Source organism: Aethina tumida, chromosome 7 (genome assembly GCF_024364675.1).
Source record: "Aethina tumida isolate Nest 87 chromosome 7, icAetTumi1.1, whole genome shotgun sequence".
Taxonomy (NCBI): domain Eukaryota; kingdom Metazoa; phylum Arthropoda; class Insecta; order Coleoptera; family Nitidulidae; genus Aethina; species Aethina tumida.
The window spans coordinates 6,140,248-6,156,516 of record NC_065441.1 but is presented as its reverse complement, the minus strand read 5'-3'; the positions used below and the strand labels follow the sequence as shown (position 1 = coordinate 6,156,516).

At 32.2% G+C, this 16,269-nt stretch overlaps 5 protein-coding genes across 6 annotated transcripts in view; 2 read left to right on the top strand and 3 right to left on the bottom strand.

Annotated features, from left to right (window-relative positions):
* LOC109598414 (disheveled-associated activator of morphogenesis 1) overlaps positions 1–12,082 on the bottom strand; it is a 69,840-nt gene extending 57,758 nt beyond the window's left edge. Inside the window, exons 1-2 of the mRNA XM_049970037.1 lie at positions 11,762–12,082; positions 2,599–2,626 (exon numbers count right to left, since the gene is read on the bottom strand). The gene's annotated coding sequence lies outside the window, so the exon portion shown is untranslated. The remainder of the gene's footprint in view (positions 1–2,598; positions 2,627–11,761) is intronic.
* LOC109598415 (glyceraldehyde-3-phosphate dehydrogenase-like) lies at positions 2,943–4,110 on the bottom strand. The gene has a single exon (XM_049970038.1). It carries the CDS (start codon positions 4,072–4,074, stop codon positions 3,067–3,069), a length of 1,008 nt encoding a protein of 335 aa, XP_049825995.1. The 5' UTR covers positions 4,075–4,110; the 3' UTR covers positions 2,943–3,066.
* Positions 4,712–5,910, bottom strand: LOC109598416 (glyceraldehyde-3-phosphate dehydrogenase-like). Its single transcript, XM_049970039.1, has one exon. It carries the CDS (start codon positions 5,825–5,827, stop codon positions 4,823–4,825), a length of 1,005 nt encoding a protein of 334 aa, XP_049825996.1. The 5' UTR covers positions 5,828–5,910; the 3' UTR covers positions 4,712–4,822.
* Positions 7,276–8,500, top strand: LOC126266296 (uncharacterized). The gene is made up of 2 exons (XM_049970040.1): positions 7,276–7,788; positions 8,132–8,500. Exons 1-2 carry the CDS (start codon positions 7,410–7,412, stop codon positions 8,188–8,190), a joined length of 438 nt encoding a protein of 145 aa, XP_049825997.1. The 5' UTR covers positions 7,276–7,409; the 3' UTR covers positions 8,191–8,500.
* Positions 12,083–12,862: 780 nt separating the features above from the next.
* On the top strand, positions 12,863–16,179 carry LOC109598418 (kinesin-like protein KIF6). 2 transcript variants are annotated; one of them, XM_020014331.2, is made up of 10 exons: positions 12,863–13,038; positions 13,110–13,184; positions 13,233–13,275; positions 13,336–13,440; positions 13,492–13,601; positions 13,663–13,779; positions 13,834–13,959; positions 14,010–14,238; positions 14,291–14,464; positions 14,518–16,179. In XM_020014331.2, exons 1-10 carry the CDS (start codon positions 12,893–12,895, stop codon positions 16,117–16,119), a joined length of 2,727 nt encoding a protein of 908 aa, XP_019869890.2. In that variant the 5' UTR covers positions 12,863–12,892; the 3' UTR covers positions 16,120–16,179. The 2 variants fall into 2 exon arrangements, with proteins under 2 accessions (XP_019869890.2, XP_019869889.2); XM_020014330.2 differs by having other exon boundaries at positions 12,937–13,038; positions 13,117–13,184.
* The last annotated feature ends 90 nt before the right edge of the window (positions 16,180–16,269 follow it).

Genomic DNA, 16,269 nt, shown 5'->3' with positions numbered 1-16,269 from the left:
CCCATTAAACCGCCACGACAATCTCGGTGTCGGATCTGGGTGAACACGGTGTTTTACTTATTTGCTTGGAGAGGAAAAGGAAAATGTTGGCGAGCGTGGTGGAGCTGTTGAACCCGGCAGTGCGTTCGGTCGTTTGGCAGTGGGCCAGGGCCCCGCAACGGCATTGGGCATTGCACCTGGACAACCTTGGGACGCGCCCACGCGGTCCCACAAAGCACCGGCCACCCTTGTTGTCTTCCTTGCATAATAATTGTCAGCCAAACCCATTCGTCATGAGTTTTATGATGTCCACTTTAACACACTGGTGGGTTTATACTAATTAAAGCTTCCAGTGTTTATATTTCTGAAAGTTTTTGGTTCCAAATATTGATAGATTTGGTGTCCTCTTTTAATACGAATTCCTCTTATTGGTAAAATAAATGAATCCTTTGTATCTTAACGAATATTGTGTTTCTAAAACCTTCTATATTTAGAATATTGTATAATATCGTTGTTGTTGTAAAATGAGTTTTGTTTATATTATAGCATATTACGTTTCTGAAGCCTTTTGGTTCTAAAACATTTTACAGTTTCGCAGTTCTCTTATATTGGGAATTCTTTCTATTGATAAAATAAAATTAACCTTATTTATTTTGACGTATATTATGTTTCTGAAACCTTCTATATTTAGAATATTGTATAATTTCAATGTTGTCCTTGAACTGCATTATTTCTTATATTATTAAATTTATAGTATATCATTTTTATTAAACTTCAGAGTTCTATATAATTTTGTGGTTTTGGTCGATTATTTCTTTGATCAAATAAAACGAATTTTGATTATTTTAATGTATATTACATTTCTGAAACCTTTTAGTTCTAAAATATTGTACAGTTTCGTTCTCGTTTACTGTGAATTTTTTCTATTGGTAAAATAAAATGAATGTTCTTCTTATTTTGACGTATATTATGTTTCTCAAACCTCCTATTTTTAGAACATTGTATAATTACGATGTTGTCCTTGAATTGAATTATTTATTATATTATTAAGTTTATTGTATAACATTTTTGTTAAACTTCAGAGTTTTAGATAATTTTTTGGTTTTGGTGAATTTCTTTGATTAAATAAAACGAGTTTTATTTATTTCATTGTTCACCTTTAATGTGAATTCTTTGTATTGGTAAAATGAAATGAATCTTATTTATTTTGACATATATTATGCTTCTGAAACCTTCTATTTTTAAAATATTTTATAACTTCCATTGTTGTCCTTGAATTAGACTATTTCTCATATTATTAAATTACATCATACTGTACAACTTGTGTCTATGTTCTGGAATATTGTATAGTTTTGGTGTTATCCTGTAATTGGTGTATTTCTTTTAATCAAATAAAATGATTGTATTTTATTGTATATAAATATTTCTTGATTTTTAAATACTGTACAGTTTTTGATATTATCATTTAATTGGATTATTTCTGTAAAATAAAATAACACTATTCTACTTGAATTTTTCCATTGAACAAATAAATAAATTATAATTTCATTAAAATGGAATGGAATAGAACAGGTATTTTAATGTAAAGTAATTAAAACATACACTGATGTTTCATTACAGTTAAACCAATAAACTAAAGTAATAAATCCATAATATCAAACATAAATAACATAATAAAATTGTTTCATTTTAATCAGTCACATTATTTTCATTACCGTTACAAACACACGTTTACATTTTCACACTTTGAGTCTTCATTGTAAAATGAACTTTCTTAATTAGTCGAAGATAATTGGTAACATATTATAACCTCCATAACAAAACACAACAATTCATAACATTCCATGTTGATTCGCACATTATACTCGTTAAAAAAAGTAATTTCACTAAACTCATAGAAAGTACACGTGATTTCTATCGATTACATTTTTTATGTGATGTAATTTTTGCTCACATGCACTATGTATTTATTGTCTATTACTGGATTAGATGAACGTGTAATCACTCAACAACATATGCACGAATTCAATGATTTTAAAAGTAAAACGCAGACCGGCATATAATTAATATCAAAGCCAAACAGGCTGGATCGATCTGTATTGCGAAGTCGTGTATCCATTACAAAATAATTGTTGCCGTTGAAATGTTTATGTTTATTGTGGTAAATGTAGTGATAACATGTGAAAATCATATGCAATATGAACGCGTGAATCGTTCACGCCGTCATGAGGGAGCTCGAAGATTGATTATTATAAATGAAAATTTCGCAACACCGTTTTCTCTTGACAATCATAAAACAGTTAAATGTTATTAACCATATGTTTGTTAAGTAATTTAATTTTTTCTTCGATCTCTTGAAATAAATCTCAGGCAATGAAACAACACACCTTTTATGCACGTGATGCAATGCACTGAAAGCATTTGCAACCCTTTTCCCGTACCAGACAGTAAACTTAGACTCTTTGTGATGAATCACCCTCAAATGCGAAACCCTAGTGTTTTTCCGAGAAAATATGTGAGGGTGGATTCGGGTGCAATCATCGGAAAAATTAATGGGTCGATGGAAGCTGAATTTAAGGCGGATAAGATTATGCTGACTAGAAATTAATGAAAACTTACCCCCAGACCAGCGGTTATTGGCGTTTCTCTGAAAAACAAACCTTCTGTTAACTCAAATAATAAACTTGATATTTAAGCTTCTATTTTGTTGAATGAAAAAAATTTAATCTAGAATTATCTGGGATAGATATCAAGATAAGAATAATAATAAAACTGTAAACATATGATAACATAATGAATGATTTCAGCATACCCTGTGCATGTGTCCTCTTATTTATTATTAGTTTATTTATTACTTTGAAACATTGATAATTTGCTAAAAATAATCACTAAAATTATTAAAATATAACATAGTTGTGACTTAGCAACGTCAAGAACGTCATCATTTTCAAATTAATTAAAGATAATCGGTATATGATTTATTTTTTTATAAATATACAATAATGTGATGACAAATTTATCCATGATTTGAAAAAATAACAAATAATTTGAAAATACAATAATTTTTCGTAACCCAACATAAATTGTTTATTGTGCTTCTTTGCTGGCCATTTTCATAATCAAATCAACCACCCTGTTCGAGTAACCATATTCGTTGTCGTACCACGCGATCAGTTTAACAAAACGATCATTCAGAGCTATTCCCGCATTAGCATCAAAAATAGACGAGTACGTCGTCGACATGAAATCAGAGGAAACAACGTTGTCCTCCGTGTACCCCATTATACCCAGCATCGGTCCTTGTGACTCTTCTATTATTTTTCTTTTGATGTCATCGTACTTGGTGGGCTGGCACAAGCGACACGTTAAATCCACCACAGATATATTGGGTACGGGAACTCGAAAAGCCATGCCGGTGAGTTTGCCTTGCAAATCAGGGATGACTTTGGTGACGGCTTTGGCAGCTCCCGTTGATGCGGGAATGATGTTCTGGAGTGCGCCTCTGCCTCCCCTCCAGTCCTTCCCGGACACCCCGTCTACGGTCTTCTGCGTGGCTGTAGTGGCGTGCACAGTCGTCATCAACGCTTCCTCAATGCCGAAGTTCTCGTGAATAATTTTAGCCAAAGGTGCCAAACAGTTGGTGGTACAAGAAGCGTTGGAAACTATGTTTTCGCAAGGCTGGTACGAATCACAATTTACTCCAACCACGTAAGTGGGTGCGTCAGCCGATGGTGCTGTGATCACCACCTTCTTGGCACCCGCCTCAATATGGCCCTGGCACTTTTCGATGGTCGTGTTGGCACCGGAAGCTTCGACAACAAAGTAGACGCCACTATCAGCCCACGGTATTTTGCACACATCCATTTCGAAACTCACGCGGATCTTCTTGCCGTTTATCACCAGCATGTTGTCCACGACTCCACAGCAGCCCTTAAATCTGCCGTGGGTTGAGTCGAATTGGAACATGTACTTCATGTAGTCAACGTTCAGAAAGGGGTCGTTTAGAAGTAGACATTCCACTCCCTGACGTTCAACGAGAGCCCGCAGCACTAGACGGCCTATTCGGCCGAACCCGTTGATTCCTACTTTGGCCATTTCGACGAAGAAAAAAACATATAAATAATCCCGAAGAGAAATAGTCACATTCTATGACTTGTCAATTCAACTGTCAAATATTGCCGTGGAAATTATTAAGTTTAATTAATTTAAGCTTCACCAGACCAGACTTTTATTATTTGGTTAAAGTCCTCACTGCGAGTTTGTTTTAACTCTAATTCAACCTTCTCCCTCATTTTAAAACATTTAGTGATAAGGTTTTACATGGAAAGAAAGGATACTGTCGAAAGTAAAACTGATCCGACATATTGGTTTTTTAGTCATCGATAGATGGCACTACATAATAGAGATTTCACCACTATATAATTAATAATTTTTAAATAATTTGAACGATTTTTTTTTAAAATATTTTTGAACATTGTGCAACTACATTATTCTTATGAATTATCGTAGCATAATCTCCATATGTTAAAAAATACAATGCCGACTCTCGAACTTCTTAATGTACCTTTTTGCCCACAATTTAATGACATCTATTAACTGTAAAAGCAATACAACCCTTATCTGTTGTTCTAAAAGGTTTCTGTAATCGTTTTAATTATTATTAAGCTTCTGCTTAGCTATGAAGTTAGCTTAACTTTGACCTTGACAAAATATGAAAAAATAAAGACTCAAATCAGAATTTACAAATTTTATTTAAGATATTTCTTCATAAGTATTAACAGAAATTTTATAATATTTGTCAGAACAGTACAATTAATTTTTGGGAGTGACGAGTAAAACCATTTTATTTATCCTTGATAGCCATTTTCAAAATGAGGTCAACAACTCTATGCGAATATCCATACTCATTATCATACCACGCAATCAATTTGACGAAATTATCATTCAACGCTATTCCAGCTTCTGCGTCAAATACACAAGAATAACTGCTTGTCATAAAATCGCAGGAAACAACGGCGTCTTCAGTGTAGCCAACAATACCCTTCAAAGGTCCATCCGCCATTTCTTTAACTTTCTTCTTTATGTCCTCGTACTTCGTACATTTGCCCAGGCGGCAAGTCAAGTCAACCACGGACACATTCGGAGTGGGCACTCTGAAAGCCATACCAGTCAGTTTGCCCTTTAAGTCCGGAATAACTTTGGTGACAGCTTTAGCCGCACCCGTGGAAGACGGAATGATGTTCTGTCCAGCACCTCGCCCCCCTCTCCAGTCTTTCCCGGAAGGACCATCCACCGTTTTTTGAGTAGCCGTCGTGGCATGTACGGTTGTCATCAGTCCTTCAACAATTTCAAAGTTGTCATGTATGATTTTGGCCAAAGGTGCCAAACAATTGGTGGTGCAAGAAGCGTTGGAAACGACAGTGTCGCAAGGATTATACGAATCGCAGTTCACCCCCACCACATACATGGGCGCATCCGCCGATGGTGCAGTGATTACCACTTTTTTCGCTCCCCCTTTAATGTGGACCTGGCATTTTTCTATCGTGGTGTTAACACCAGACGCCTCTATCACGTAGTAAACGCCTTTTTCGCCCCACGGAATTTTGCTACCGTCTTTTTCTGAGCTCACCTCTATTTTGCGGCCGTTGATCATCAAGGCATTGTCCTGGACTCCGCAGCATCCATGGAATTTGCCGTGGCTCGAGTCGTACTTGAACAAGTACATCATGTACTCGACGGACAAAAATGGGTCGTTAACCAAGAGGCAGTCTATTCCCTCCTTTTCTACGATGATTCGCAATACCAAACGGCCTATTCTGCCGAATCCATTGATTCCCACTTTTGCCATTTCGTCGAGGAATTTATCGGAAAACGGGAGAGACAAAATTGAGTTGTTGATAGAAGTGTTTAAACAAAATTATTTGACTTTTGTCATTTATTACAATGGGTAGTGTGATAATTTTCGGACAAATTGACATTGAAAAAAGTCAGTTTCATATGTTTTTTTATCGTTTGAAAATAAAAATAGATTGTGAAAATGAGTAACTGTACTGTCTGCGTGTATTTTTAGACCAGCCAAAAACGGCCATCGATTTTTAATGGACCATAACATCCAAAATTGAAATGCTCAGTCTTGGTTTGATTAAATATTTTTAATTACTGTTTGCATAATAAAATTGTTTTATATAGTTTAATTCCTTTTTTGGATTATATTGAATTAAATAATTTTTTTTTATTATGACAGAAGTCTGTTTTCAGTTATTGTGTGTCTCTTGGATTGTGTCAAATATGTCAATGTTAAACTATGTTGTGCAGAAAATAAAACGTGTGAAATAGTCATACGAACAAATCCATAAGAAACTACATTTAATACATTGTAGCTCTTTAATTAACCTTCAGTTTGATTACAACAACAGTAAGAGTCCTCTTCAATCCAATCGACAATTTAGAAGAGTGGCTTAGAAATTATCCGGCGCAATAATTTGAGAAATAACCAACCATTACTACAGAACAATCAACTCCTTCATAAACCACAGCATTCCCCATAACATGCACTAATTTATTACCTTAAGCACTTCAAAAATAACCCGCCATCCAATCAATCCTTTACATCCAAACCAATTTCCACACCACACACACACTATTATTAACCACCACCATGAACAATCACACCGAACAATCAGAAAGAAACGTCCGTGATCCTGTCGCACACATGACCCGTTCCGTACGTCTTGTCTCGTGCGTTTGAGAGATGCTGTAAATGCGAACCTCCCGAAACAGATGTGCACGTATCACTGTTTATGTGTGCACGAAAATGGGTCCGACGTCGGCGGGCGTCCCTTGACGGAGGAGACCCCTCGTCGACGACCGGCTGTATGCCCGACACCCTAATCCAGTGGCGGAACAGGGAGCACGAATAAATCACTGGATGGCGTCGAGATAAGGCGGGGGGGTAGGCGGTAAAACTATGGTGATGGTGTAAGAGGGGCTTAAGTGAAAATTCCGTGTGAGAGCAATGAAAATATCATCAATCTAAAGTCGAATGTGGTGATGTGGCTGGTAAATGGTTTGTTGGAAATGAAATAAAGCTCCGGCGTTTTATTGAAAGAGGAGACGAAATTAGATTTCCGAGTATTTTAATGCGATAGTTGTGACATTGTGGCACAAAACAGTATTATAAAGCTCAAGTCGAAATTTTCTTCTTAATTAATTTATGTCTAGCAATAAAGTCACTAAAATGTTTAACACACTGTTTAAGTTGAAACCAACTTTTTCAAAATTAATTGAATGCAAGGTAATCATTTTCAAAAATCTAACCTACAAATTAATAAAAGTCAAGTTTGCTAACTGATAAGAAGTGTTGTTCACGTAGTAAAAGAGGTGGATCATTTTTATTCTTCGTCTGACAGTTGACAGTTAACAATCCAAAAATGGCTCTGTTCAATTATTACTTGGAAAAATTAGACTTATTCAAGACGTTGACGCTTGGAGAAGTCCATAAAGCGCAGTACGAAATTAACCAAATCTATTGCAGGAAAATATTCAACGATATTTCAGAGTTGATTTACAGCTTCGAACCGTTGGTCCATCGAATGAACGAATCTGATCTGAACAACATAATTGTACGTAAAATGGGTGATTACATAGAAAAGACCGTATCGGAATCTTTTCATGATAAATTAAAGGAAAGGTTCGACACCGAATCCAAAGAAAGAGTCCAGATTCAGAAGAAATTCATCCTCAAACTCATAGATGTGTTCACCAACAGTTCCTTTCTTGTTCAAGATGGGGGAGCTGCAAGTCAGATGAGTACGTTGATGAAATCTTTACGTTTATAGAACGTATTTAGTAAAAATGTTGATTATAATCAAAAATAATTAATTTTAGTAATTAAATCTAGTAACATAACCTTACAATATATTATGGGAAATAATTTCTTCAATATATATTGTGACACATGTCATTTCTAATAGCATATTCTGACGTTTCAGTCAAAAGTTGTACTGCATTTGTACTTAATACCTTTTTAAACCAGTTTTTTAATTAATTTGTCCAGTTAGAAGAAGCAAATCATTTTGATTATTCGTTGACAGTTAACAACTTAAAAATGACACTGCTCAAATATTACCTCAAAAAATTAAAATCATTGAAGATGCTGATGAATGGAGATGTTCAAAGGACACAGGACAAAAGAAACAAAATATATTGTAAGAGTATGTACAAAGAAATTTCTGTGTTGATTCGGTCCACCGCATGAACGAGTTTGATCTAAACAAGATAATTAGACGTGAAATTATTGACCCCGTAAAAAAGATTATAAATGAATCTTATCATGACACATTAAGGGAAATTCCGATATCAAGAGCAAGGAGAGGATGCAGATTCAGAACAAACTGTTTGAAGTGTTCACAAACTGTCTTTTTGTTATCGAAGATAGTGGCAATGCAACTGGGATCTTTGCGTTTGTAGAACGTATTTCATAAAAATGTTACTATTATTATAATTGAAAACAATTTTAATAAATAAATTTAGAAACATAACCTCTATTTTTTTATTTTTCTATTGTAAATAATTTCAGTCTATTATTCCAAAAAAAAAAATAAATTTTACCACATTGAATCATTAGTTAATAATATTTCATTATATATAGCAGAATTTACATAAATTTAAATTGCCCCCATTCAAATAAAAATTTGACAGTTGACAGTTATGTAATTCATTAAGCCTTTGCTAACTACATGTTTTAATGTTCCAAACTATTGTGCTTGTCCTCTTTTTGTACTTAAAATCTTGTTTTAAAACCTTTTCAAAATATAAAAGAATAAGATCATTTCGGTTACTCGTTGACAGTTAACAATTCCAAAATGGAACTTTTCGAATATTACTTTGGAAAATTAAATTCATTCAAGACGTTAATGCTTAGAGAAGTTCGTATGGCCCAGCACAAAAAAAACCAAACTTACTGTAAGAAAATATACAAAGACATTGCTGAGTTGATTCGTAGCTTCAGAGGACTGGTCCATCAAATGAACGAGCCTGACTTGAGCAACACAATTAGAAGTGAAATGGCTGATTACATAAAACAGATTATAACGGAATCTTTTCATGACAAGTTGAAGGAAAAGTTCGATAATAAAAGCAAGGAAAGAGTCCAGATTCAGAAGAAATTCATCCTCAAACTAATTGATATGTTCACTAACAGTCCCTTTGTTGTCGAAGATGGGACCGATGCAAATGAAATGGCGACAATGTTGAGTTCTTTAGGTTTATAGGATTTGATAAGATGTGTTAATAAAGATGTTATATATAATATAATCGAAAATAATTAATTTTATTATATAAATCAAGAAACATAACCTAAAAGTTTTCAACATTTTTGGGTAAGTAATTCCAGTTGATTATTCCCGAAAAAAGTAAGTTCCACTACACATTAAATCATCAGTTAATTATATTCCACTATATATAGCTGAATTTACATAAATTTGCCTTCACATGTGTTCACATCCAACAAAGCAGTCAAGTGACTCAGAACCTATTAATAGAGGGCAAAGATTAAGGAAAACGCTTGCACAGAAAAAAGGGATGAAAAAATACGCCAAGTAATTTAGTCGAAGTGGTTTTGAATAGGTGATATTATTAATATTAGGGTAAGCCCATGGAACAGCTGGTTGTCGGACTGCAGCGGCACGTGCTGCCTAGTCTGCCAGTCTGACACAGGGACGTAGATAAACATATGTTTACCTGGGGATTGATCGTTAAAAAATTGTTAAAAATGTCCATCGTCATAAAGGGGGGCTGTCGAAAGTCATCACTTCAACAGAAGGTGCTTTATTATACTATAACAATGTGGGACATGTTGGGCATTGTAAAATGAATAATATTTCTAATTAAGAAATTATTTTAATGGAAATTTTGAATAGTGCAGGCATTATCTTAAAAGTTGGTTCAAGGGTTCTGTTATTGAAATGGGGTATGAATGATTTGTGACTGCTTTTAATAAGATTCAATGAAGTATCCCCAACATATAAACCGCAAGGAAACGAACAATTTCCCAAGAGCAATAAAACTCATTATATTCGTCCCCGAATTTGAATCCCGGTTAAGAGCTAATTGTTTTTCTTTGAGTGGGGACTATTTCCCCAATTTATTTTCCGTCCATGAGAATTCTTATTCTACAAAATGATACATATATTTTTCTAAATTGAGATAAATATGGCAAATTTATTGTGAAAGGGATTTTTAATGATTATTATGTGCTATTTAATTTAATATTAACATTTTGTATAATATTTTCATTTATATAATTTTGGCAGTTGAATTTAAGTGGTACAGCTCAAATTTATATTTGGTTTAATTTTGTTTAAAATATAATTGTCTAACAATTGTTATTATTTAGTGCATGTCAAGTCAAAATAATTAAAATTTGCTTTTAAATGGAATAAAAAATCATGATCAGTTTTAACTAATTAAATATTCTTTATGTTATAATTAAATTATTTTATAATATTATTAAATTTAAAATTATCATATTTATTTACATTAATTACATAATGAAAAATGAAATTTTCACTTAATAATACATACTTTAAAAAAATTAATATAAAAATATTATTAATTTATTTAGGGATTTTATAATAAAATTAAATAATAAACTATTAACTCTAATATAAAATATTTATGTTATTAAAATATTAAATTTAAATTTAATAATATTATTGTCAATATTCGCTCAAATTTTGTTAAATTATTAATATATATATATATATATATATATATATATATATATATATATATATATATATATATATATATATATATATATATATATATATATAATATTTAAAACTTAATTGTTTAATAATTGTTATTATTTAATGCGTGTCATAATATTCAATTCAAATAATTAAAATATTCATGTCAAATTAAAATTTGTTTGTAAATGGAATAAAAATTATGATTTTTATGATTTGATATAAAAAAGTTTACATCAATTTTATTTAATTAATTATTCCTTATGTTATTATTAAATTATTTATTAACAATAAATAACAGCAATATAATTACTATATTAGAAAAACAAAAATATGATTTTATATAAATTTTATTATAAATTTCCTAGTATAATAATATGTATAATTTTAATATCTTACTTAATATCATTTAGAAGAGATTTCATAATATCTAATAATATTTTTATGGAAAAAACTTTTATAATTTATATTTCCGAAATAAGATATGTTAGTTAGAAATGTTTGATTTGTAAATGAAATGCAATTGCAAAAATATATTTCTAAATTAACAATTTACTTTTTTATACCAAATTGATTAAGTTAAGCAACAACTGTTATATAATCAGGAAGATTACTAAATTTATGACAAGGTAAGTATGAAATCTTAATTATTTCAATTTAACTGCTACACAAAAGGCTTTAGTTAATTATACAATTTAGGCAAGTGATCATTAAATAATATTCTAGTATTAAAAGAAAAATTAATTCATATTTGTAATACGTTTTAATTAAAAAATTATATAATAATTTTGGAAACATCTTTTATTAATAAAATAATTTACTATAAATAATTGAGAAATTATTGATAGGCAATCAATTAAATATGTATAGACCGGCGTATTGTTAAAAAATTATTAAAAGTTGAAGTAATGAGCAACATTTAATTAAATCAATAAAACCCAGTAAATAATTATAAAAACATTGTATTTTATTTCACCAAACCTACAAAATCCAACAAATTACATCCCAGACATCCACACCTGTCGACTCACCTCTATGTCTACGTAGAAATTCCTTGAATTCGACAGCCCTGAGCAAGGATCCAGTTAAATCACTAAACATTATACATCACAGATCACTTGTTTATTTAATATTTGTGCGTGAATTTGTTGTAGAAAACATGTATAAAACGTCAAAACTGCTTCATGGCTTTTAGCCACTACATCCTTGTTCCTGGTTTTTGACAGGACAAACCGTCATTCCACCACAACCAGTCCTTCCAGTCGACTCTAACTTTTCCAGACACTTCACTAGTGACTAAATCTTAAATAATTTTTCGCCGATATTTGAAGTAGAATACTTTTTAAACAATACGATGTGATTAATTAGAAATGTACCATGAATCAGAAACAATGTTCAATTTATCACAGCGGCAATAATAAGTGGATTGTTATGTGTTGAAAAAACACAACGTTATTGTATTTTTGTTGCACTTGTGTATTATGTAAAAAAACATAAATATCTTAAGACATAAACAAAAAATTATTTACAGTAATTTTCGATGTTAAAAGTATTATTTTAACAAATACAAAGCAATAAAAATATATAAATATAGGTGGTTGATTCAGGGGTTGTTTGGACCGTGGTGGAATGGAGACAATGGCGCAGCCCTTCGAAGCCTGCGCGAGCTTCGGATCGATTTTAGTCTGGATTATATCTTAAATGCGAGATTTCATACCCGACCTTATCTACCGACATAATCTTTGCACCCCGGATTAAGGATGTGGCAATATTACTGCATTCATTACACACACACGACATTCGCTTCGTTATCGTGCATTTTTTTACACCTGCATAATTTTACATTCCGCTTTTATGGGGCTGGGATTACTTCACATGAATAGCTGAATCAATACAAAAATACTTTTGTCGTTTTATAGTTTTGTCATTCTACCTTTCATTATTAATTACGATTATTATTATACAAGAAGATCCAGACTAAGTGTGTAGTTACTTGAAAATTTTAAAGTCCAATTTTCAACAACAAATACTGCCGACGTTTTATTTTGAACGTCATAAGTGAAGTTCCACGTCAAACTTAAACTCACGTTCTTAAATAAGTGCAATGACTGTCACCAATAAATTTTCGTAAACATGTCAATCCATCTGGAGTATATCAAAATATGGCTAAACCCATACAGATATACTCGAGGCTGAGAAACCCACCTGACTCAAAAAACAAACTATTAAAGTGTTGGGTTAAAACCACTGAACGAGAAGATGAACTCAACATTTTCGATAATGGAATGGATCGTAATTATTTATTTAGGTAATCACTACTTAGTGGATTAACATACAGTACTGTGGATATATGCAGTTTACCCATAATTATATTTGGAGGTTTCAGAAGGTATTTAATCAAAATAACACCCAGGAAGATGTGTTTAATATAGTTGCAAAACCTGTGATACAAAGGTGAGATTCTTAATACTAAAACAGTCATAGTAAATCCCTTTATTTTAGTTTTTTGCAAGGTTACAATAGTACAATTTTCGCCTATGGTCAAGTAAGTACTATAATAATTTGTTGTCAATTGACTCCCTCATGTTGTAAATATGTGTTATAGACAGGAAGTGGGAAGACCTACTCAATAACAGGCTGCCAAAAAGTCTACGAACACAGAGGAATCATCCCAAGGACTTTGGAATACCTGTTTGAAATGCTCCAAGAGGTTATCCATTAAAACGTACAACTTCCCCAGTCACTCCTAATTATTTTACAGAATACCAAACATTTTACCATGTCCATTTCCTACATGGAAATTTACAACGAAATAGCCATTGACCTGTTAACGAAACGGAGCAGTTTGCACGGAGTATTGGATGCTACATCGTAATATGAAACCATGAGCGATTTAGAGTCTACGCTAATCCCCCCTTTAATTATTTTCCAGACGCGTAACAATACTCGAGGGAACGAAGGGGATACTTCATTTTAAAAACCTGAATATAAAACACGTGGGCAATGTCAAGGAGGCCTTAAAATTGCTCCTCATTGGAGAAACGAACAGGTATCACTTTCCTTTTTCTGAAGTTATTTTACTAAAAACAAAACTAAACTACAGGACCACGGCGGAGACAATATCCAATGTTTGCTCGTCCAGATCGCATTGCATCTTCACGATTTATCTTAAGACTCAGGACAACGCCAAATTAAAAAGTTCTAAAATGAACATCATCGACTTGGCTGGGTACTACTTTAACTGCTTTCATAAACATTCTAATAATTTTTTAATTGCAGATCCGAACGTGTATCGAAATACAATCTAAAGGGCACGTTGTTAAAAGAAGCCAAACACATAAATTTGTCACTGCATTACTTAGAACATGTGATTTTGTCCCTTTGTAGAAATCAAAAGCACGTACCCTACAGAAACTGCATAATGACGTATCTGTTAAAAGATTCTTTAACTGGAAACTGTGTCACCGTCATGTTGGCCACTTTAAATTTAGATGTATCTGCTTTCAGCGTAAGTTACAGAAATTCTAATAAAACACTAAGACAATTATGTTATGATTTAGGAAACTATAAGCACGTGTAAGTTTGCTCAAAGAGTCTCACAAATATGTACTAAAGGATATGCACAAGAGGTTCTAGATCCAAAGTTGCAGATTCAATATCTCAAGGAAATTATTGCGCAATTGGAAGAGAAATTGGAGAGCAAGGAATCTGAGCATCTTAATGGAAAGAAAGAGGTAATAAACAACAAATAAATAACTGTTGAACTAAAGAACTTAAATGTTTACAGTATCCAAAAATGACAAAAGAAGATAAAGACATTTGGAAGACTAAAGTGGAAACTTATTTAACAAATGAAGACAAAACTTTTGAGGTGGAACTAAACCCAGAATTGATTCAATTTTGTTTCCAATATATGAAGCAAGAAATGATTAGCTTGAAGAAAAGCCAATATGACACACAATTAATAAACGAAGAACCTCTTAATAAAAATGTAAGACATAACTCCGTATCTTTGCTGATGGATCTTGAAAATCAAGAAAATGATGTATATACTGAAAATTCAAAAGAGACTACAAAAAGCTTAAGTTCTCTTGAAACAATACCAAAAACACTCTATAACCACCACAATGGAATTAGAGTTTCAGATATAAAACATGAATTATTTAAAGAGTTTCTGGATACTACTGGACAAAATTCTGATGTCAGCAAGTACATCAAAGCTTTAGATTTGAAGTATGATATGGCAAGAATTTCTTCTGAAACTATTCTGCAGTGCCAGAAGAACATAAAAGGAATAAAAATGTCCTGGGCTAATGCAAAAACTCCTGAGGCAAAGAAAGACATTGAAAAACTCTTAGAGCAGCAGAAAGGAGTTTATAAGGAAACTTTGTCACTGTTGGAAGAAGTACGTGGCCAAACAGAATTCATTCAAGTTAATTTGAATAAGGAGAAGATAAAATTATTAAAGAGTTTCAAAGAATGGATTTTGAATAACAAACCGATGAAAACAAATGAGATTAAAAAAGTAGAAAGAGAATACAATGAAATTCAGAAACAAGCAATTAACGATAATGTTAAAATAAAAATGGAGAAACATGAAAGTAATAAGAAAAATAACGAACGTCACATTGAAAATGGAAAAACCGAAAAAAATGGTAATTCGAGAATATCTATGGGGATAAAAGAGATTATGAAGAAAAAGAGTATTAATGGTTATGAAGTAAGAGCTACTAAAGAAAATATTAATTTAGGCCTAGCCCGAGTTATAAAAGATGACAACCAAAAACTGACGGATTGCTCTGGTGATAATGAAAGACCAAAAACAACTGAACCTTTAAAATCGTCAATAGAATCGAAAGGCAGTCATATTGCCAATAATATTGAAACTGAAATAGAAAAGTGTGCCAAAACATTAAAACCTTCGAATGCAAATTTAACACCTGAATCTTTAAAATCATCAATTGAATCAAAAGGGAGCAATCATAAAATTATTGGGAATAACATTGAGGCTGAAATAGAAAAATGTGACGATACATCTAAGCCTTCATATGTAAATGTTACAAGTAAATCTTCAAAATCATCAATCGAATCAAAAGGAAGCAGTCACAAAATTATTGACAATAATAATGGAGGAGAAATAGAAAAACGTGACGAAACATTAAAATCTTCGCACAGTAATGAAAATGTTAAGAGTGATAATAATGAAAATGTAGATAAGACGAATGTACAGCAAGACTCAACTGAAAATAGTCAGGGTTTGTCTGAAGACATTTTCAATGAAGGAGATAGCGAGGAGTTTAAGAAGTATATTAAGTCCACCTCGTTAACAGGCAATTTAGAAATGGATAAAGAAATAGTATCTTTTTATAGGGAACGGTTTTCAAGTTAATTGCGATGTTTCTTGTTAATAATTTTTGTGATGTAAGAAATACAATATTGGTGAAAGCTGTTAGTTGTTTTTTTATTAATAATATTAAGAATATGCAAAATAAAAATGTCTCATAATTAATTTTAAAATTAATGATAAATGATGTAATAA

Excerpts from the sequence above, each read along its gene's own strand:
- LOC126266296 (XM_049970040.1), top strand. The coding sequence starts at position 7,410 with ATGGCTCTGTTCAATTATTACTTGGAAAAATTAGACTTATTCAAGACG. Across the intron at positions 7,789-8,131 it reads GGGAGCTGCAAGTCAGATGA|ATGCTGATGAATGGAGATGT; the intron begins GTACGTTGATGA and ends AAATCATTGAAG.
- LOC109598418 (XM_020014331.2), top strand. The coding sequence starts at position 12,893 with ATGGCTAAACCCATACAGATATACTCGAGGCTGAGAAACCCACCTGAC. Across the intron at positions 13,441-13,491 it reads TGTTTGAAATGCTCCAAGAG|AATACCAAACATTTTACCAT; the intron begins GTTATCCATTAA and ends ATTATTTTACAG. Across the intron at positions 14,239-14,290 it reads TAGATGTATCTGCTTTCAGC|GAAACTATAAGCACGTGTAA; the intron begins GTAAGTTACAGA and ends GTTATGATTTAG.
- LOC109598416 (XM_049970039.1), bottom strand. The coding sequence starts at position 5,827 with ATGGCAAAAGTGGGAATCAATGGATTCGGCAGAATAGGCCGTTTGGTA.
- LOC109598415 (XM_049970038.1), bottom strand. The coding sequence starts at position 4,074 with ATGGCCAAAGTAGGAATCAACGGGTTCGGCCGAATAGGCCGTCTAGTG.